This window comes from Ornithorhynchus anatinus, chromosome 10 (assembly GCF_004115215.2).
Source record: "Ornithorhynchus anatinus isolate Pmale09 chromosome 10, mOrnAna1.pri.v4, whole genome shotgun sequence".
Classification (NCBI taxonomy): Eukaryota; Metazoa; Chordata; class Mammalia; order Monotremata; family Ornithorhynchidae; genus Ornithorhynchus; species Ornithorhynchus anatinus.
In genome coordinates, this window is record NC_041737.1 from 34,376,762 (window position 1) to 34,390,844 (window position 14,083).

A 14,083-nucleotide genomic window follows, 5' to 3' on the forward strand; every position below is an offset into this window, starting at 1 on the left:
GATTATGTCTAGCTGGAGTAACTTCCATCTATCCTATCGCTTAGTACAGTGCCTGGCATATAGCAAGCACTTAACAAATTTCATTTAAAAGAAAGAGAAATAGGAGAACATTTCTCCAGCACCTGATTGAGAAGCAGCTTGGCTTAGTGGATAGAACAAGACCTTGGGAGTCAGATAGGTCAAGTCAGAAGGACCTGGGTTGTAATCCTGGCTCTTCCACCTGTCTGCTGTGTGACCTTGGGCAAGTCACTTCACTTCTCTGGGCTTCAGTTACCTCATGTGTAAAATGGGGATTAAGAGGGTGAACCCCGTGTGGGACTGGGACTGTGCCCAAACTGATTAACCTGTGTCTGCCCCAGTGCTTAGAATGGTGCTTGGCACTTAGTAAGCACTTAACAAGTACCATAATTATTATTATTATTAGTGCTATACAAGTGTAATTGTTTAAAGTTCACCGTGCTGGTACAAACTCTGATAATATCCCGATTGGATTATTGTGTTAGCCTCCTGTCTCTCCCCACTCCAGTCTATTATTCATTCCGCTGCCTGGATCATCTTTCTACAGGAACGCTCTGGGAATGTCACTCCCCTCCTCAAAAACCTCCAGTGGTTGCCTATCAACTTTCGTACGAACAAGAACTCCTCACTCTTGGCTTCAAAGCTCTCCAACACCTCACCTCCCTTCTGTCTTTCTACTGCCCACCCCGAACACTCCACTCCTCTGCTATTCACCTCCTCACAATCCTCTGTTTGTGCCTGTCCTGCTGTCAACCCCTGACTCACATCTTATCACTGTCCTGGAATGCACTCCCTCCTCACAATCGCCAAACTAACTCTCTTCCCCTCTTCAAAGCCCTACCGAAAGCTCACCTCCTCCAGGAGGCCTTCCCAGACGGTACCCCACCTTTCCCTCTGCTCCTCCTCCCCTTCCCATTTCCCTCTCTCCCGCCCTCTGCTCTTCCCCCTTCCCCTCCCCTCAGCACTGTGCATATTTGTATATATTATTTATTACCCTATTTATTTTGTTAATGATGTGTATATCTCTATGATTCAATTTATCTTGATGATGTCTACGCTAGACTGCTTGTTTTGTTCTGTTTTGCTTTGTTGTCTGTCTCCCCCGTTTAGACTGTGAGCCCATTATTGGATAGGGATTGTCTCTATCTGTTGCGGAACTGTACACTCCAAGTGCTTAGTATAGTGCTCTGCACATAGTAAGTACTCGATAAATACGAATGAATGAATGAATGAATGAATGAATGAATGAATGGTAGGCCAGAACAGTACTATCAATGCTTCAAATGGAGTTGGCACCATGACCCTCCTTTTCCATGGCCCCTAATGACTGAGCAGAGTATGGAAACTTGCTATAGATCAGGAGGGTTGAGGGGCAAAGATAGGGACATACCTACCTTTCCTGGCCCCCGCCACCCACCCTCCCACCTTCCTCTTTAAAGCTCAATTAAGGTCACATCTTCTCCATGAGGCCTTCCCTGATTAAGCCCTCTTTTCCTTGGCTCACTCTCCCTTCTGTGTCATCTGTGAACTTGCATCTGTGACCTTTGGACATTTGATATCTAGACTGTAAGGTCACTATGGCCAGGGAATGCATTTGTTTATTGTTATATTGTACTCTCCCAAGTGCCTAGTACAATGTTCTACACCCAGTAAGTGCTCAGTAAATACAACTGACTCACACACATGCACACACACACACTCACACACATCATTGAGTCAGCCTGTCCTCCTCAAGGAAATGAGATATCCTGGTAGCTACAGCAGTGGCGATGGATACTGGGGAAAGATACCATCTGATGCTTGATACACAGTGTTTGCTCCATCCTTAGAAACAAATGAACTCCAGAATACTGTTAAAATGCACTGGCTTTATAATGGTCAGGAAGGGCTTGTTTCAAACCTGGGGTGAATGGAAACTCTGCTACAGTAGTTGCTCTTATCCAGCTCGTGTTTGCCTGGAGGAAAGACAGAGAGAATTTGCTCAATTCATAAAGATTCTTTCCCAGAGAATTGTAGACTACATTGAGTGACTCAGGCAGTGACTTTGCTCAGATTCTGTGAGGTCTCTGAGCCAAGCCGCGTGATCACTCAGAGAAGCAGCGTGGCTCAGTGGAAAGAGCACGGGCTTTGGAGTCAGGGCTCATGAGTTCGAATCCCAGCTCTGCCACTTGTCGGCTGTGTGACTGTGGGCAAGTCACTTAACTTCTCTGGGCCTCAGTTCCCTCATCTGTAAAATGGGGATTAAGACTGTGAGCCCCACGTGGGACAACCTGATTCCCCTATGTCTACCCCAGCGCTTAGAACAGTGCTCGGCACATAGTAAGCGCTTAACAAATACCAACATTATTATTATTATTATTATTATTATTATTAAAATACGGATTAAGACTGTGAGCCTCACATGGGACAACCTGATTCAACCTGATTACCCTGTGTCTACCCTAGAGCTTAGAACAGTGCTCTGCACATAGTAAGTGCTTAAGAAATACCAACATTATTAGTATTATTATTATTATCAGTCAATCAACCAGTAACATTTATTAAGCATTTACTGTGTGCAGAGCATTGGACTAAGTATCTGGGGTCTTCGCCAGACACCTGTGCTGCCCCAGCCTCTTCATCTCTTGGAAAGGGGCTTCTCAGTCCCTTACCATGGACTCACCTCACCTTGAGATGAGGAACTTGCCTGGCGAGTGGAAATCTGAGCCATAGTTAGTCCCAGGGTGGCAGTTGTAAGGTGGTATTAAACATTCAATCTGGGCATGTTTCTGTAGGATCACACCAGAACATGGAAGACAGACAGTAGAAGCTCTAGAAATGCTCATTAACCCAACAGGAGAGGACTTTGGCTCAGGAGTGATCAGGAGACGGAGGAGGATTTTAAGGAGCCGCTGTTCCCTCATCACCACCTGGCAGCTCTGCAGAACCCAGGCCCAGGCCACTGGACCAGAGGAACTGAAAGCCATTCCATGGTCTGTTAGGGGTTGGGTGTGTGCATCGCCTTGATTCTATTTAGTTGCCATTGTTTTTACGAGATGTTCTTCCCCTCGACTCTATTTATTGCCATTGTTCTTGTCTGTCCATCTCCCCCGATTAGACTGTAAGCCCGTCAAACGGCAGGGACTGTCTCTATCTGTTGCCGACTTGTTCATCCCAAGCGCTTAGTACAGTGCTCTGCACATAGTAAGCGCTCAATAAATACTATTGAATGAATGTGACTGGGGCTGGAGGCTGGGGGCAGATATCAAGTTTATAATTTTTTTCTCTGGTTAAAAACAAGGCACCAAACTGCCAAAGAGAAATGTATTTAAACACAGCTACAGAGGGAGATCTAATCTCTACCTATAGGTGGGACTGAAGAGATCAATAAGTGATTGATACCCACTTCACTACTGTGTGCAAGGAGGCCTGTCTCAAATAATGTGTTTCTGAGTAAGGCTGCTGGGAGACAACAGCCTGGCATGTGATAAATCAAAAGAGCGATTGCTCTCTTTGAGCTGAGGCTTCAGGGAGATTGATAAATACCATATTAAGTATTCAGTTAGATACAAGATGATCAGGTGGGACACATTCTGTGTTCCACATGAGATTCCTAGTCTAAGGGGAAGGGAGAACAGGTATTGAATCCCCATTTTACCAATGAGGAAACTGAGGCACTGAGAAATTGTGACTTGTCCAAGGCTACACAGCACACATGTGGCAGAATCAGGATTAGAATCCAGGTCTTCTGACGCCCAGACCCATGCTCTTTCCAATAGGCAACACTGCTTCATCTATAATAATAATAATAATAATGTTGGTATTTGTTAAGCGCTTACTATGTGCAGAGCACTGTTCTAAGCGCTGGGGGAGATACAGGGTAATCAGGTTGTTCCACGTGAGGCTCACAGTTAATCCCCATTTTACAGATGAGGTAACTGAGGCACAGAGAAGTTACGTGCCTTGCCTACAGTCACACAGCTGACAACTGGCAGATCCGGGAGTCGAACTCATGACCTCTGACTCTGAAGCCCAGGCTCTTTTCCACCGAGCTACGCTTGCTATCTAAGTAGACATCATTTCTGTTTACAAAACCATGGAGCTAGGACCCATGGCTGTCAAGCTCTGTATAGTCCTTGTCTGGAACAGATGCAAGGAAGCATCTGTGTGGTATGGTTAAAATTTCTTCATTGCTTTCCTGCTGGTAATCAAGTGGCAAAACCGAAGACAGCCTGAAGTTCTTTTGGAAGGGGACGTGTTTAGTTGGGTTGGGGGGAATATCTAGAGTGATCACTGCCTTTATCTCACCTCACAGGAAATGGGGGTTGGTGCAAGGCCAAGGAGAAGGTTTCTTGCTTCAACCTCATTCTGTGTCCTGTCCTGGAAGTCAGCAGGCACCATGCAGAGCTGAACATGAATCCTGTGTTAAAACAAGTGCTTGTGCTCTCCAGCCAATCTCATCAGTCTTATGAGGTACACAGAAGTAAATGCATCCACTTTAAGCTCTAGGTTCTTGCATAACCTACCCAAGATCTGAGCTGCTCAATTGGAACCCCTAGAAGGGGCACCTCTGAGCAGTGTTTTGCCACCTGGCGTTTTGGAATGGAATTGCCAGAAATCCCAGAACTGTCTGTAGCCCCTGTTCTGCCTCTGTCATGGGTCAAGAAAAATCCCACAAACGATTCCTAGCCAGTTCCCCCACAAACTCTCAGTGACACTTTCTGCCCAGTTGAGGAGGATGCCAGGAGTCTCTCCTCCTCTGCCACCCCCCAACCCAAGTGTCCTTAGTGGTGGACACGCGGCCTTAGACAACAGACTCCTTACCACGATCTGGTGTTCGTCCTTCTCTTTCTGAAATGCTAGGATTGGAGGAAAGAGGTCAGAGGTACCTAGTGATCCTGACACTCTCAAAAAGTCTTTACCTTGCCTCCATTTCTTTGATGCATCTCCATTGCAGGACGCTGGATTTAAACATCCCCCAATGCTTGCTTTCTCTGTTATTGCTAGAAGGGGTTTTTGTGGTTGTGCTGCCTGATGCTGGGCTTGTCTGTCTCTCCAGTCCTAATGTTACACTGTTCCTAAGTCACAACCCAATTAGCAGCGGATTAGCCAGGAAAAACACCATGTGAGGAATTGGGATGTTAGAGCTAGGAAAAAAAGATTGCAAACATTGTAATCTGAGCCGATTTTCTAGCTAAGAAACCCTGTGTGTCTGCCAGTTGTACTGACCCAAGCTTTTCACTGGAGCTTTAAAAATGCCAAATACAAACAGTAATAATAAAACCATAAGACCATGAGCAGGACCGCTTTTGAGTCAGACCTGCAGTTCATTCAGCCCAGGGCTCTTGTCTTCAACACTGGCACCAGGATACTTGAAGGAACCATGTTATGATTGTCTTCCCTGACATCCCTCCTCTTGTGTGGGGCAGTCTATCCAGTACCCCAAACACTTTCCCCTCCATACTCCCTTCTTTCCCTAGAGAAACCCATTATGAACGACCTGCCCAAACCTTCATATTTGTTTCCTTGTGTGCGTGCCGTCTCTCACAGCAAGGGGTTGCTGATGATGATATCGACAGTGATGATGAAGACATTGATGTGAATCTGAGTTAAAGAAATTCATTCTAGGTATTCTGAGTTTCAGGAATTTCAGTCAATCCTGAAAGCCCTATATGAGGCTGAGACCAAATAATTTTCTTATCTTGTCATTTGAAATCATTATTATCCTGCTATTTATAATCACGATGACAGTGGAGAACAATCATTAGGAGCAACTAATCTAATTTGTGTTTTTCTTCAAGTTTTCCAGCTCCCTGATTCCTATTACAAATTCAAGTCTAAAGTACTGATCCACCTGGAGAATTAGTACCTTGGTCTTTTCTTCACACTTGCTCCTCTAGTAGCTGTGCTCAGGGAAGTTGAATCTACTCTAGGCGTTTCACTTTGCCACCGAGACTGCAACATAGTGGGCAGATTTGGTTAATGATGGGCTGGGGTGACTCTTCAGTCTGGTGACTATTTTTTCTTTCAGGACTAATTTACATGAACCTTTCCATAAATGCCCTTACTGATGGAAAATTGTCCCTAATTATAATCATAATAATCGTGGTATTTGTTAAGTGTTTACTTTTTGCCAACCACTAAGCACTGGGGGAGATCAGGTGGGAGATAGTCCATATCTTTGAGGATCTTCTAAGCAAATGAGTGGTGGAAAGGGTCATCCAGCCCAAATAGCTGCCAGAGGTGTCCTCATCTGTCAGTGGTTAGTCAGCTTTCCAGAGCAGCAAGGAAATATAGACCCATAGATATCTTATCCCCTTTGTTTAAACCTGGTAGAGTTGGGGGAGTTGGTCAGAAGTTGTACAGAAGATGAACTTGTATCTCAAGGAGGCCCTAATAGTATGCCCCAAACAGAAAAGTTTCTTTGGATTCATTGTGCAGTTCTGGTAGTCTGGGAGAGAGGAGATAAAAGTGACTAATTTCATTTATTGACTCAGTAATATGTACTTTTTTTTCAAGACTGGATTACATGTGTTAGTGAGTGTGTGTGTGTGTGTGTGTGTGTGTGTGTGTGCAGTTACCAGAAGAATGGAGAAATAATCCTACATCTGTCCCTTATGACACACTCAAGTCTCGAATACCCCAATACCAACACCATCATCATTGAATGGGAGGGACAGATCTACGATATTACTGTACAGTTCAGACGCTTCTATTCTATTGCCTTAATCAATTTGGGCATCGTCTATGGAATTAAATACAAATTAGTTTATTGTTTACCATCACAGCATCTTGGCCTGATTTTATTGAGTATAAAATAATAAAATTGGAAAGTTATAAAATTAATATGCTTCTATGAAAGCAGTATTTTCTTTTTTACAAGTTGGATTGCTATTGTTTAGCATTTGTATAGCTATATGCTTTACAACCATTTTTATTAGTTATAGATGGAATACCTTACATTACAGTTGGGAGTAAAATAGATATTTTCCAATTTCATCAGATGGAAACCTTTTTCTGAATATAAATGCTTTGACTGATTTGACCAGAGCTGGATAATTTTATGAGGTTTAAGAGGTTACATGGGGAGGTATGAAATATCATTCTTGTTATTAAGCAAATGCATTTTCTTCCTTAGAAAATCCAAATTAGACTTTTAGTGAAGTAAATAACATTATGTCTTCCTATGAGCAGTTATATGTAATCATCCAAACCCTCCCAAATATGCTTTTTCAGGTCATTCCTTCCTATTAGGTGTTCATTTGGTTTTACCCCCCTTTTCTAAGACTCTGCTTGAAATAAATGAAAATCTTGGTTTTCAGATATATCTGTGACCAGATAGAAATCCAGCTAGGTTCAAAAGACAAACATACAAGATACATGAGCAAGTTCTTGCTGACCTATACAGTACCTGCTTTGTAATAGGTCATATTTCAGTTCCCATGTTTTTGACAAATAGCCTTACTCTAAAAGCTCTGTCCGCGGTGCTGAAACCTCTCATGATATATGAGTGTGTCGAGCTGATAAATTCTAATGTCAGCCTGTGTGTGATGGTGATTCATCAGCTTGTAGAATTTGTGTTCAGGAAACATATTGAATTTGTAAGGTCCAAATCTGGGGAGTGTTAAAATTAACACGGTCTATCTTCTCGACTGCTTTATAAAACTACTACTAAATACCTTGGAGAGTGTCAAAAAATAGCTGAAATCGCCTTCAGAATCAGAAATCGCCAATTCTTTTGTGAAAGCAAACTATTCATTAACAGCAGATGAAATGATATGGCTCTGCTGTTCTGGAAGTGTTACCATCCAGTGACATTTTGAAGGACAGTAGCAGGCTTCCAGTAGAAAAGTTAAATGTCTGGTTTTATGCAAAAGGTGAGATAACCTGAAATATTGTAGCATTTCAGAGGTGAGGGTTTGCCTCCCCCAACATACATCATCTGTAATTGTCCTTTGCAGTTGCCATTTTTCCATAATAGTTGTAGAGAAGAATAAAGTTTTATCATTTTCTTCTTTTGGTAATTGTGTATGACTAAATTCCTTTAATCGAGTGGATATTTTCCGCTGAAATAAAATCGTTGAATGTATTTTTCATTTCTTAAATAAGATGCTCAAAGAATTCACATTTTTACAACTTTAATTCTGCAATTTTTACATCCAATCATTCCTTTTACTAAAATTTACACTTTCTTGCTGACTCAGTTCAGTGTAATTCTAGAGAATCATAGGTGGGTTTCTACCCCAAAACTATATCTAACCAGTGAAAAATAAGTGCATTCACCTTGAAAACTGTACAATCTTATATCCTTCAGTGGGCCCTTGCGTTCAGTGTTCCAACACATTCTGCCCTTTGTGTTTGTCCAATTTGCAGGAAGTAGAGAGGTGGAAATTAACTGACCAATTTGAGGATGTTGATCAACAAACTGTATAGTTCAAATGTAAACATTCTCTTTGGGATCTGAATTAATCTCTTTGGTTCCCCAAGTAACCCAGAAGTGCTAGACGATTGCCAGTTCTTCATTCATCTTTGACCTGGGTGGCCATACCTTGCTCAATCTTTTTTTCTCTGCTTTGTCCCTACACCCAGATTTCTACTAGGTTGAAGACTTTTTCTTGATTAAAGTCTCTTGACAGGCTGTCTTGAAGTTATATTTTCATACCAGTTTTCTTTTAAACACATTCTTTCTCTCACTCACACAAACTATGTCTCGCTAATAATTATAATACTTCTAAGTACTTACATGAGAAGCAGTGTGGTTTAGTGGAAAAAGAATAGACCTGGAACTCAGAGGACCTGGGTTCCAGGCCCCAATCTTCCAAGTGTCTGCTGTGCATCCTTGAGCAAGTCACTTAACTTCTTCATTCCTCAGTTACCTTATCTGTAAAAATGGGGATTGAATACTCGTCCCTCCTAAATTAGACTGTGATCCCCATGGAGGACAGGGACTGTGTCCCAACTGATTAACTTATCTTCCTCAGCACTTAGAACTATGCTTGGCCCATAGTAAGCACTTAAAATATAATAATAATAATAATAAGTGCCAAGCACACTAAGTGAGAAGGTGTACATAAGATCAGTTTGGACACAGTCCCTGAGCCACATTGCTCACAGTCTATGAGGTAAGTAGATGAGAAAACTGAGGCGTGGGTACATTGCGTGACTTGTCTAAATCCACACAGTAGGACAGTGGAAAGGTGGGGATTAGTATCCCCTAACTTACAGATGCAGGCTCTTCATTAGGCCACTCTGCCTCCCAACCTTCCTTCCATGTTTCCTCTCTCTATTCCTCACTTCCTCTCACTCCTGCTCTCTCCCTATGCCTTCTTCTCCCTCCCTCCCTCCCTCTCTCTCCATTTCCTTCTCTTTATTTTTTTCTATTTCTTTATTAATTATAATAATTGTGATATCTGTTAAGCACTATGTGCCAGGCACTGTACTAAGCACTGGGGTAGATACCAGGTAATCAGATTGGACACGGTCCCTGTCCCCCATGGGACTAACAGTCTTAATCCCCATTTTACAGATGAGGAAACTGAGGCACAGAGAAGTGAAGTAACTTGCCCAAGTTTCTGCAGCAGACAAGTGGCAGAGCTGGAATTAGAACCCTGGTCCTCTGACTCCCAGGCCCGTGCTCTAGCCACTGGACCACACTGCTCCCTTTCTTTCTCTGTCTCATTCTTCTGCTTTCACCCATAGTTCAGAGAAGTCCAATTAGTAGCAAAGATTTTGGGAACACTTCCCCCAGACAAGATGCTTGTGTTTGACTAATTCACTGTTTTTAAGTAGTGAAGTAGTTGAAGTAAATCATGCCTCAGGAGAGCTAGCCATAATCAGGCAAGTAGTGTGCAAGTGTAGCCATCACTTCCAAGTGCCTACACAGCGTGACTTGTCAGGAGGAGCCATGATTGCAGCTGGGGGCACTGCAGGCAGTCAGCATTTCCCCGGGTCTGGGACCAATACAGCCCCAGAACCAAGAGACAGAAATGGGATTTGAACAGAGGATCTGGCACAGACTGCACTGCCTCCCTCCCCACTTCCCACCAATGACCTTCTGCTCTTTAATGTAGAATTTGGTTCCACTCCCTCTGTCTTGAAATGGGAAATGTTCCGAACCATCAGGTTCCATCTGCAGGAGCGTTAGATGAAACCGCTGAGTGAATAATGTTTTAACCCTGCCTGAGCTTGCAGAGAATGGAAAAGCTTTCAAGATGGAGATTCACCGATTCTCTTTCTACCACTTAAGTAGGAAATTTACATGGTCTGAGGCAAACGATTAAATCTAGGCCTCAATCTGTGGCGATCACATCCTGACAACCCTTCTCCCTCGTGAGAGGATATTTTTCCTTGCAAAAGGGAAAAAAGGAAGGTGCACTGCTGCTTTTACTATGTACAATACCTCAGAAACATATTTGGGTGTGTGGGCAGTTGGCCAGAGGGGTAGAAACGAAGATCAGGTTTCTAAACCCATCAGATCCTACCATTTAGCAGGAAAGAATGCTCTTCGATCGGCCGGTAAATGACTTGGGTTTTGTCAGATCATGTCTCCCAGAAATGCTCTTTTATTTAGAAACGAAAACAGGACAAAAGCCATTGATTTTAATCCAAAATGTATTTTTCCTCATAAAAAAGTTTCACATACTCACTGCGTCTACTCTACAGAATTTGTCCATTTCGTTACACCACCTGCCAATTCAAGTTTGTCCGGTACTGGCAAAACCCTTGGCTAATATGCGTGTGGCAACCCACGAGGAGGTAGTGTGCAATCACTACTCTTCCATACTAAAAAACCAAATACAGAAAATGCTCTTGTCCACTTGAACTGTATTCCAGACAGCAAAGTCACATGGGAGTTTAGAAAATTGAGTTGTTTTATTTGGTTGGCACAGTAACCATCGAATCCAGCTAGGTGTACATCGTATGCTGAGGCTGTGCCGATTTCCCCTTGGGACCGGCATCACCCGTCCAACCCTGGTTTCTCCCTCCTAAGGAGCCCAGATTCTCTGCCTTTCACTTAGCACAACTTAAGTCTTGTGCTTTTCTTCTCAGAAAGCAAGTTTTGTGCTGCGGTGGCTTTAGGACACACTGCCCGGGACCCCTATAACCGTCGCTTGTACCTCCAGGCCTGTGCTTTTCTCTCTGCTGCCTTCCCAAAGGCTGATGAGAGGAGGGTAGAACTCACTGAAGGGGAAGGTTGGCTTCTGCAAATAATTCCTGACATCACCGGGGTGTGTGTCACAGTTCAGCTCCTGAGAGAGGCAGCTGAAGACACACATCACACTAAGGATCCCCAGCAGGCCTGCAAAGCAGGCAATCGCTGCTGTCCCCTTGCTCTTGTGATCTGCCCTGGGATGGTCCAGGCCCTTGGTGGTAACATTCACACAGCGTTTCTTACTCTGCTGGTAGATGGTGGGGATGTCCACGCAGATCTTGTACTCGGTTGCAGGGTGTAGGTGGGTCAGGTTGTACTCCTTCACATCAGATGGGATTCGAGCACTCTGGGCAGCACGTGGGTTTTTGGCTCGGGCGGAGGCTGTCCACTTCACGCTGGCCTTGAAAATCTTGGAACTCGCTGTCCAGGATACCAGCACAGAGCTGGACCGGATGTCTTTCACCCTAATGTTCAGAGAGCCAGTGCCGTCCTGTGGGACGGAGCCATCCACATTGATCAGAACTGACTTCAGGTCGGCCCCGACCAGATTCGTGGCCATGCAAGTGTACAGGCCACCCTCCTGGCTGGTTATGCCACTTATGTCCAATGTCCCCTCAGAGTGGACGTAGAACTTTCCAGACATGGTATTGGGCAAGAGCCTGCGACCCGACGGGGTTATCCAGGAGATCTCAGGCTCCGGCTCCGCTGTGGCCCTGCAGTGTAGTGAAACACAACTTCCGGTTGCTAAGTCCAGGGTGGATGGAAAGCTCTCTGGGGCTATCAGAGGGAGGCAGATTTCCATCATTTCCCGAAAGTGCACCTGCCGCACGTTCTGCCCTTGGAATTCCGGAGGGTCGAAACAGAACAGGGACTCGGGCTCCATAAACCGAATGTTGGTTTTGTTCATGTTGATCCAGCGGATAACACAGTCGCAGCGGATTGGGTTGCTGTGAATACTGATTTCCTTGAGGTTGGGAAGGGATGCGATCGTTCCTTGGTACAGGGCACTGAGGGCGTTGCTGTTGAGGAGGAGGGACTCCAGCTTGGGCAGCCTGGAAAAAGCGTTGGGGTGGATGTAGGACAGCCTCGGGTTGTTGGTAGCTTCGATTTTCCTCAGATCTGGCAGATTGTCGACTGCCAGGCTATCGATGGAAATCAGTTCTGGCATGTTGTTTATCCCCAACTCTTTCAGGTGTAGCATGTTGCTAAAATCACCCCTCCGGATTCTATTAATAGGATTCTTGTTTAGGTCCAAGAACTTCAGGTTTATGACTTTTTGCAGCGCTGCTTGGGGCACTTTGACAAAGCGGTTGTCGTAGAATGAGATGCTTTCTAAATTTTCGAGGCCAATCAGGGCATCATCTGGTATTTCGGTGAGGTTTATGCTGGCAACAACCAGGCTGCGCAGGTTGATAAGAGGCTTAAAGTTCATATCTTTGATGCTGATGATAGGATTTTCCCCAATCATTAGAATCTCTAGATTAGGAAGAGCTTCAAACCATTCGCGGTTGATCATCTGCAATCTATTGGAATTGAGATGAAGCCGGAGGAGATTACGGAGGCCGATGAAGGCTCCCGGAGAAATTGCTGAGAGCAGGTTGTGATTAATATAGAGTTCTTGCAAACTGTCCAGGCCAGACAGACATTCTTCAGGCAGCTCAGTAAGTTTGTTTTCCTCCAGATACACAGACAGAAGCTGAGGCATCTTCTGAGCATTAATATTGATGACAGAGGATAAATTGTTTTGAGATAAATCCAGGCCAGTGAGGTTCACTGGAAAGTCTTCTGAGTATTCAATTTCTGCAATATTGTTCGTCTGTAGAAGTAGAATCTGTGTGTCAGCAGGCAATCTAGCAGGGAAATTAAGGAGACCTAAATCATTGCAATCCACAGTCGGGGCCTCCATATAAATGGATTTAGGGGTGAACCAAGGTCTGATTTCACATGTACACGTTGGAGGGCAGTCTGCTTTCTTCTCGGCAGCTTGTACCAGGACCGTGATGGCTAGGCCCAGCAGCAAATATAGTCTGAGTGGCATGTCCTTCATTTTAGCTCGTTTCTTCAGGAATTGAGCAGGCCCTTAAGGATTCTGCAGGTGCCGCCGCCGTTGGGTTCAGTGAGAGCTGATTGATAAGGAAAATGCTTGTGTTTGTCAAATGATGAATGCCATGGATGTATGGAGTTTTTCTTCCTGGAAATAAGTGTCAACTTTGCAATTGCACTGTCCAAAAATACCGTGCACATTGGAAAAATGAAGGTCACTGTCTCCTTGATTCTGTAAAATTGATGGGCAATGTGAAGATGAAGTATGGGTAGAAGGCCATAGGTGGTTAAGTGATTCATTTATTTAGGAGTATTTACTTCAGATCCCATGACTGAGGGGCATTTGCAGGATTGGAGGCATGACCTGAAATGAGCAAGAAGAAAGTCATTAGCAAGGAAAAGGTTTGAGGCTCTGCCTTGGGCTCAGCAACCCAACATTGAAAGTGTGGAAGCGCTGGGGGATTGTAGTGACTCCTTGAGAATCCACTATCAATACCTCCTTGGACTTTTGGCCCGCCAGGCCTGTTCTGGAGGTGGCTGAACTGTGGCCTGCCAAAGCTCCTCTGTGGAAACCAACGGGGACACTCTGGTGAGCAAAGTCTGCAAGTGGCAATAGCTTGCTGGAATAGGAGAGATAGACATCCGAAATCACGCTGAATATTTCAAAGGAACTGGAATATTACTTAAAAGAAACCCATTCCACAATTCCGTTTAATTTCTATCAACTGCCTCATCTGTCTTCCTTTCTGCGATTCCCCTTCTCTCTTCCCTCTTGCAAGAAGTCACCTTCGGAGATAGTGTTGCTACTCTCCTCACTTTTTTTCTTTCATACTTTCCACAACTACAATTCTAAATGAGTAATTTATATAATAATAATAACAATAATGGTAG

The 14,083-nt window shown here is 44.2% G+C and overlaps 2 protein-coding genes across 4 annotated transcripts in view; one reads left to right on the forward strand and one right to left on the reverse strand.

The window, feature by feature from the left end:
- The window catches only part of IMMP2L (inner mitochondrial membrane peptidase subunit 2), a 912,519-nt gene that overhangs the window by 446,043 nt on the left and 452,393 nt on the right, over positions 1–14,083 (forward strand). The window lies entirely within an intron of this gene.
- Positions 10,544–14,083, reverse strand: part of LRRN3 (leucine rich repeat neuronal 3) — a 43,455-nt gene continuing 39,915 nt past the window's right edge. Inside the window, exon 2 of the mRNA XM_029073515.2 lies at positions 10,544–13,556. Coding sequence (XP_028929348.1) covers positions 11,073–13,196 — 2,124 coding nt within the window. The 5' untranslated portion in view covers positions 13,197–13,556 and the 3' untranslated portion in view covers positions 10,544–11,072. The remainder of the gene's footprint in view (positions 13,557–14,083) is intronic.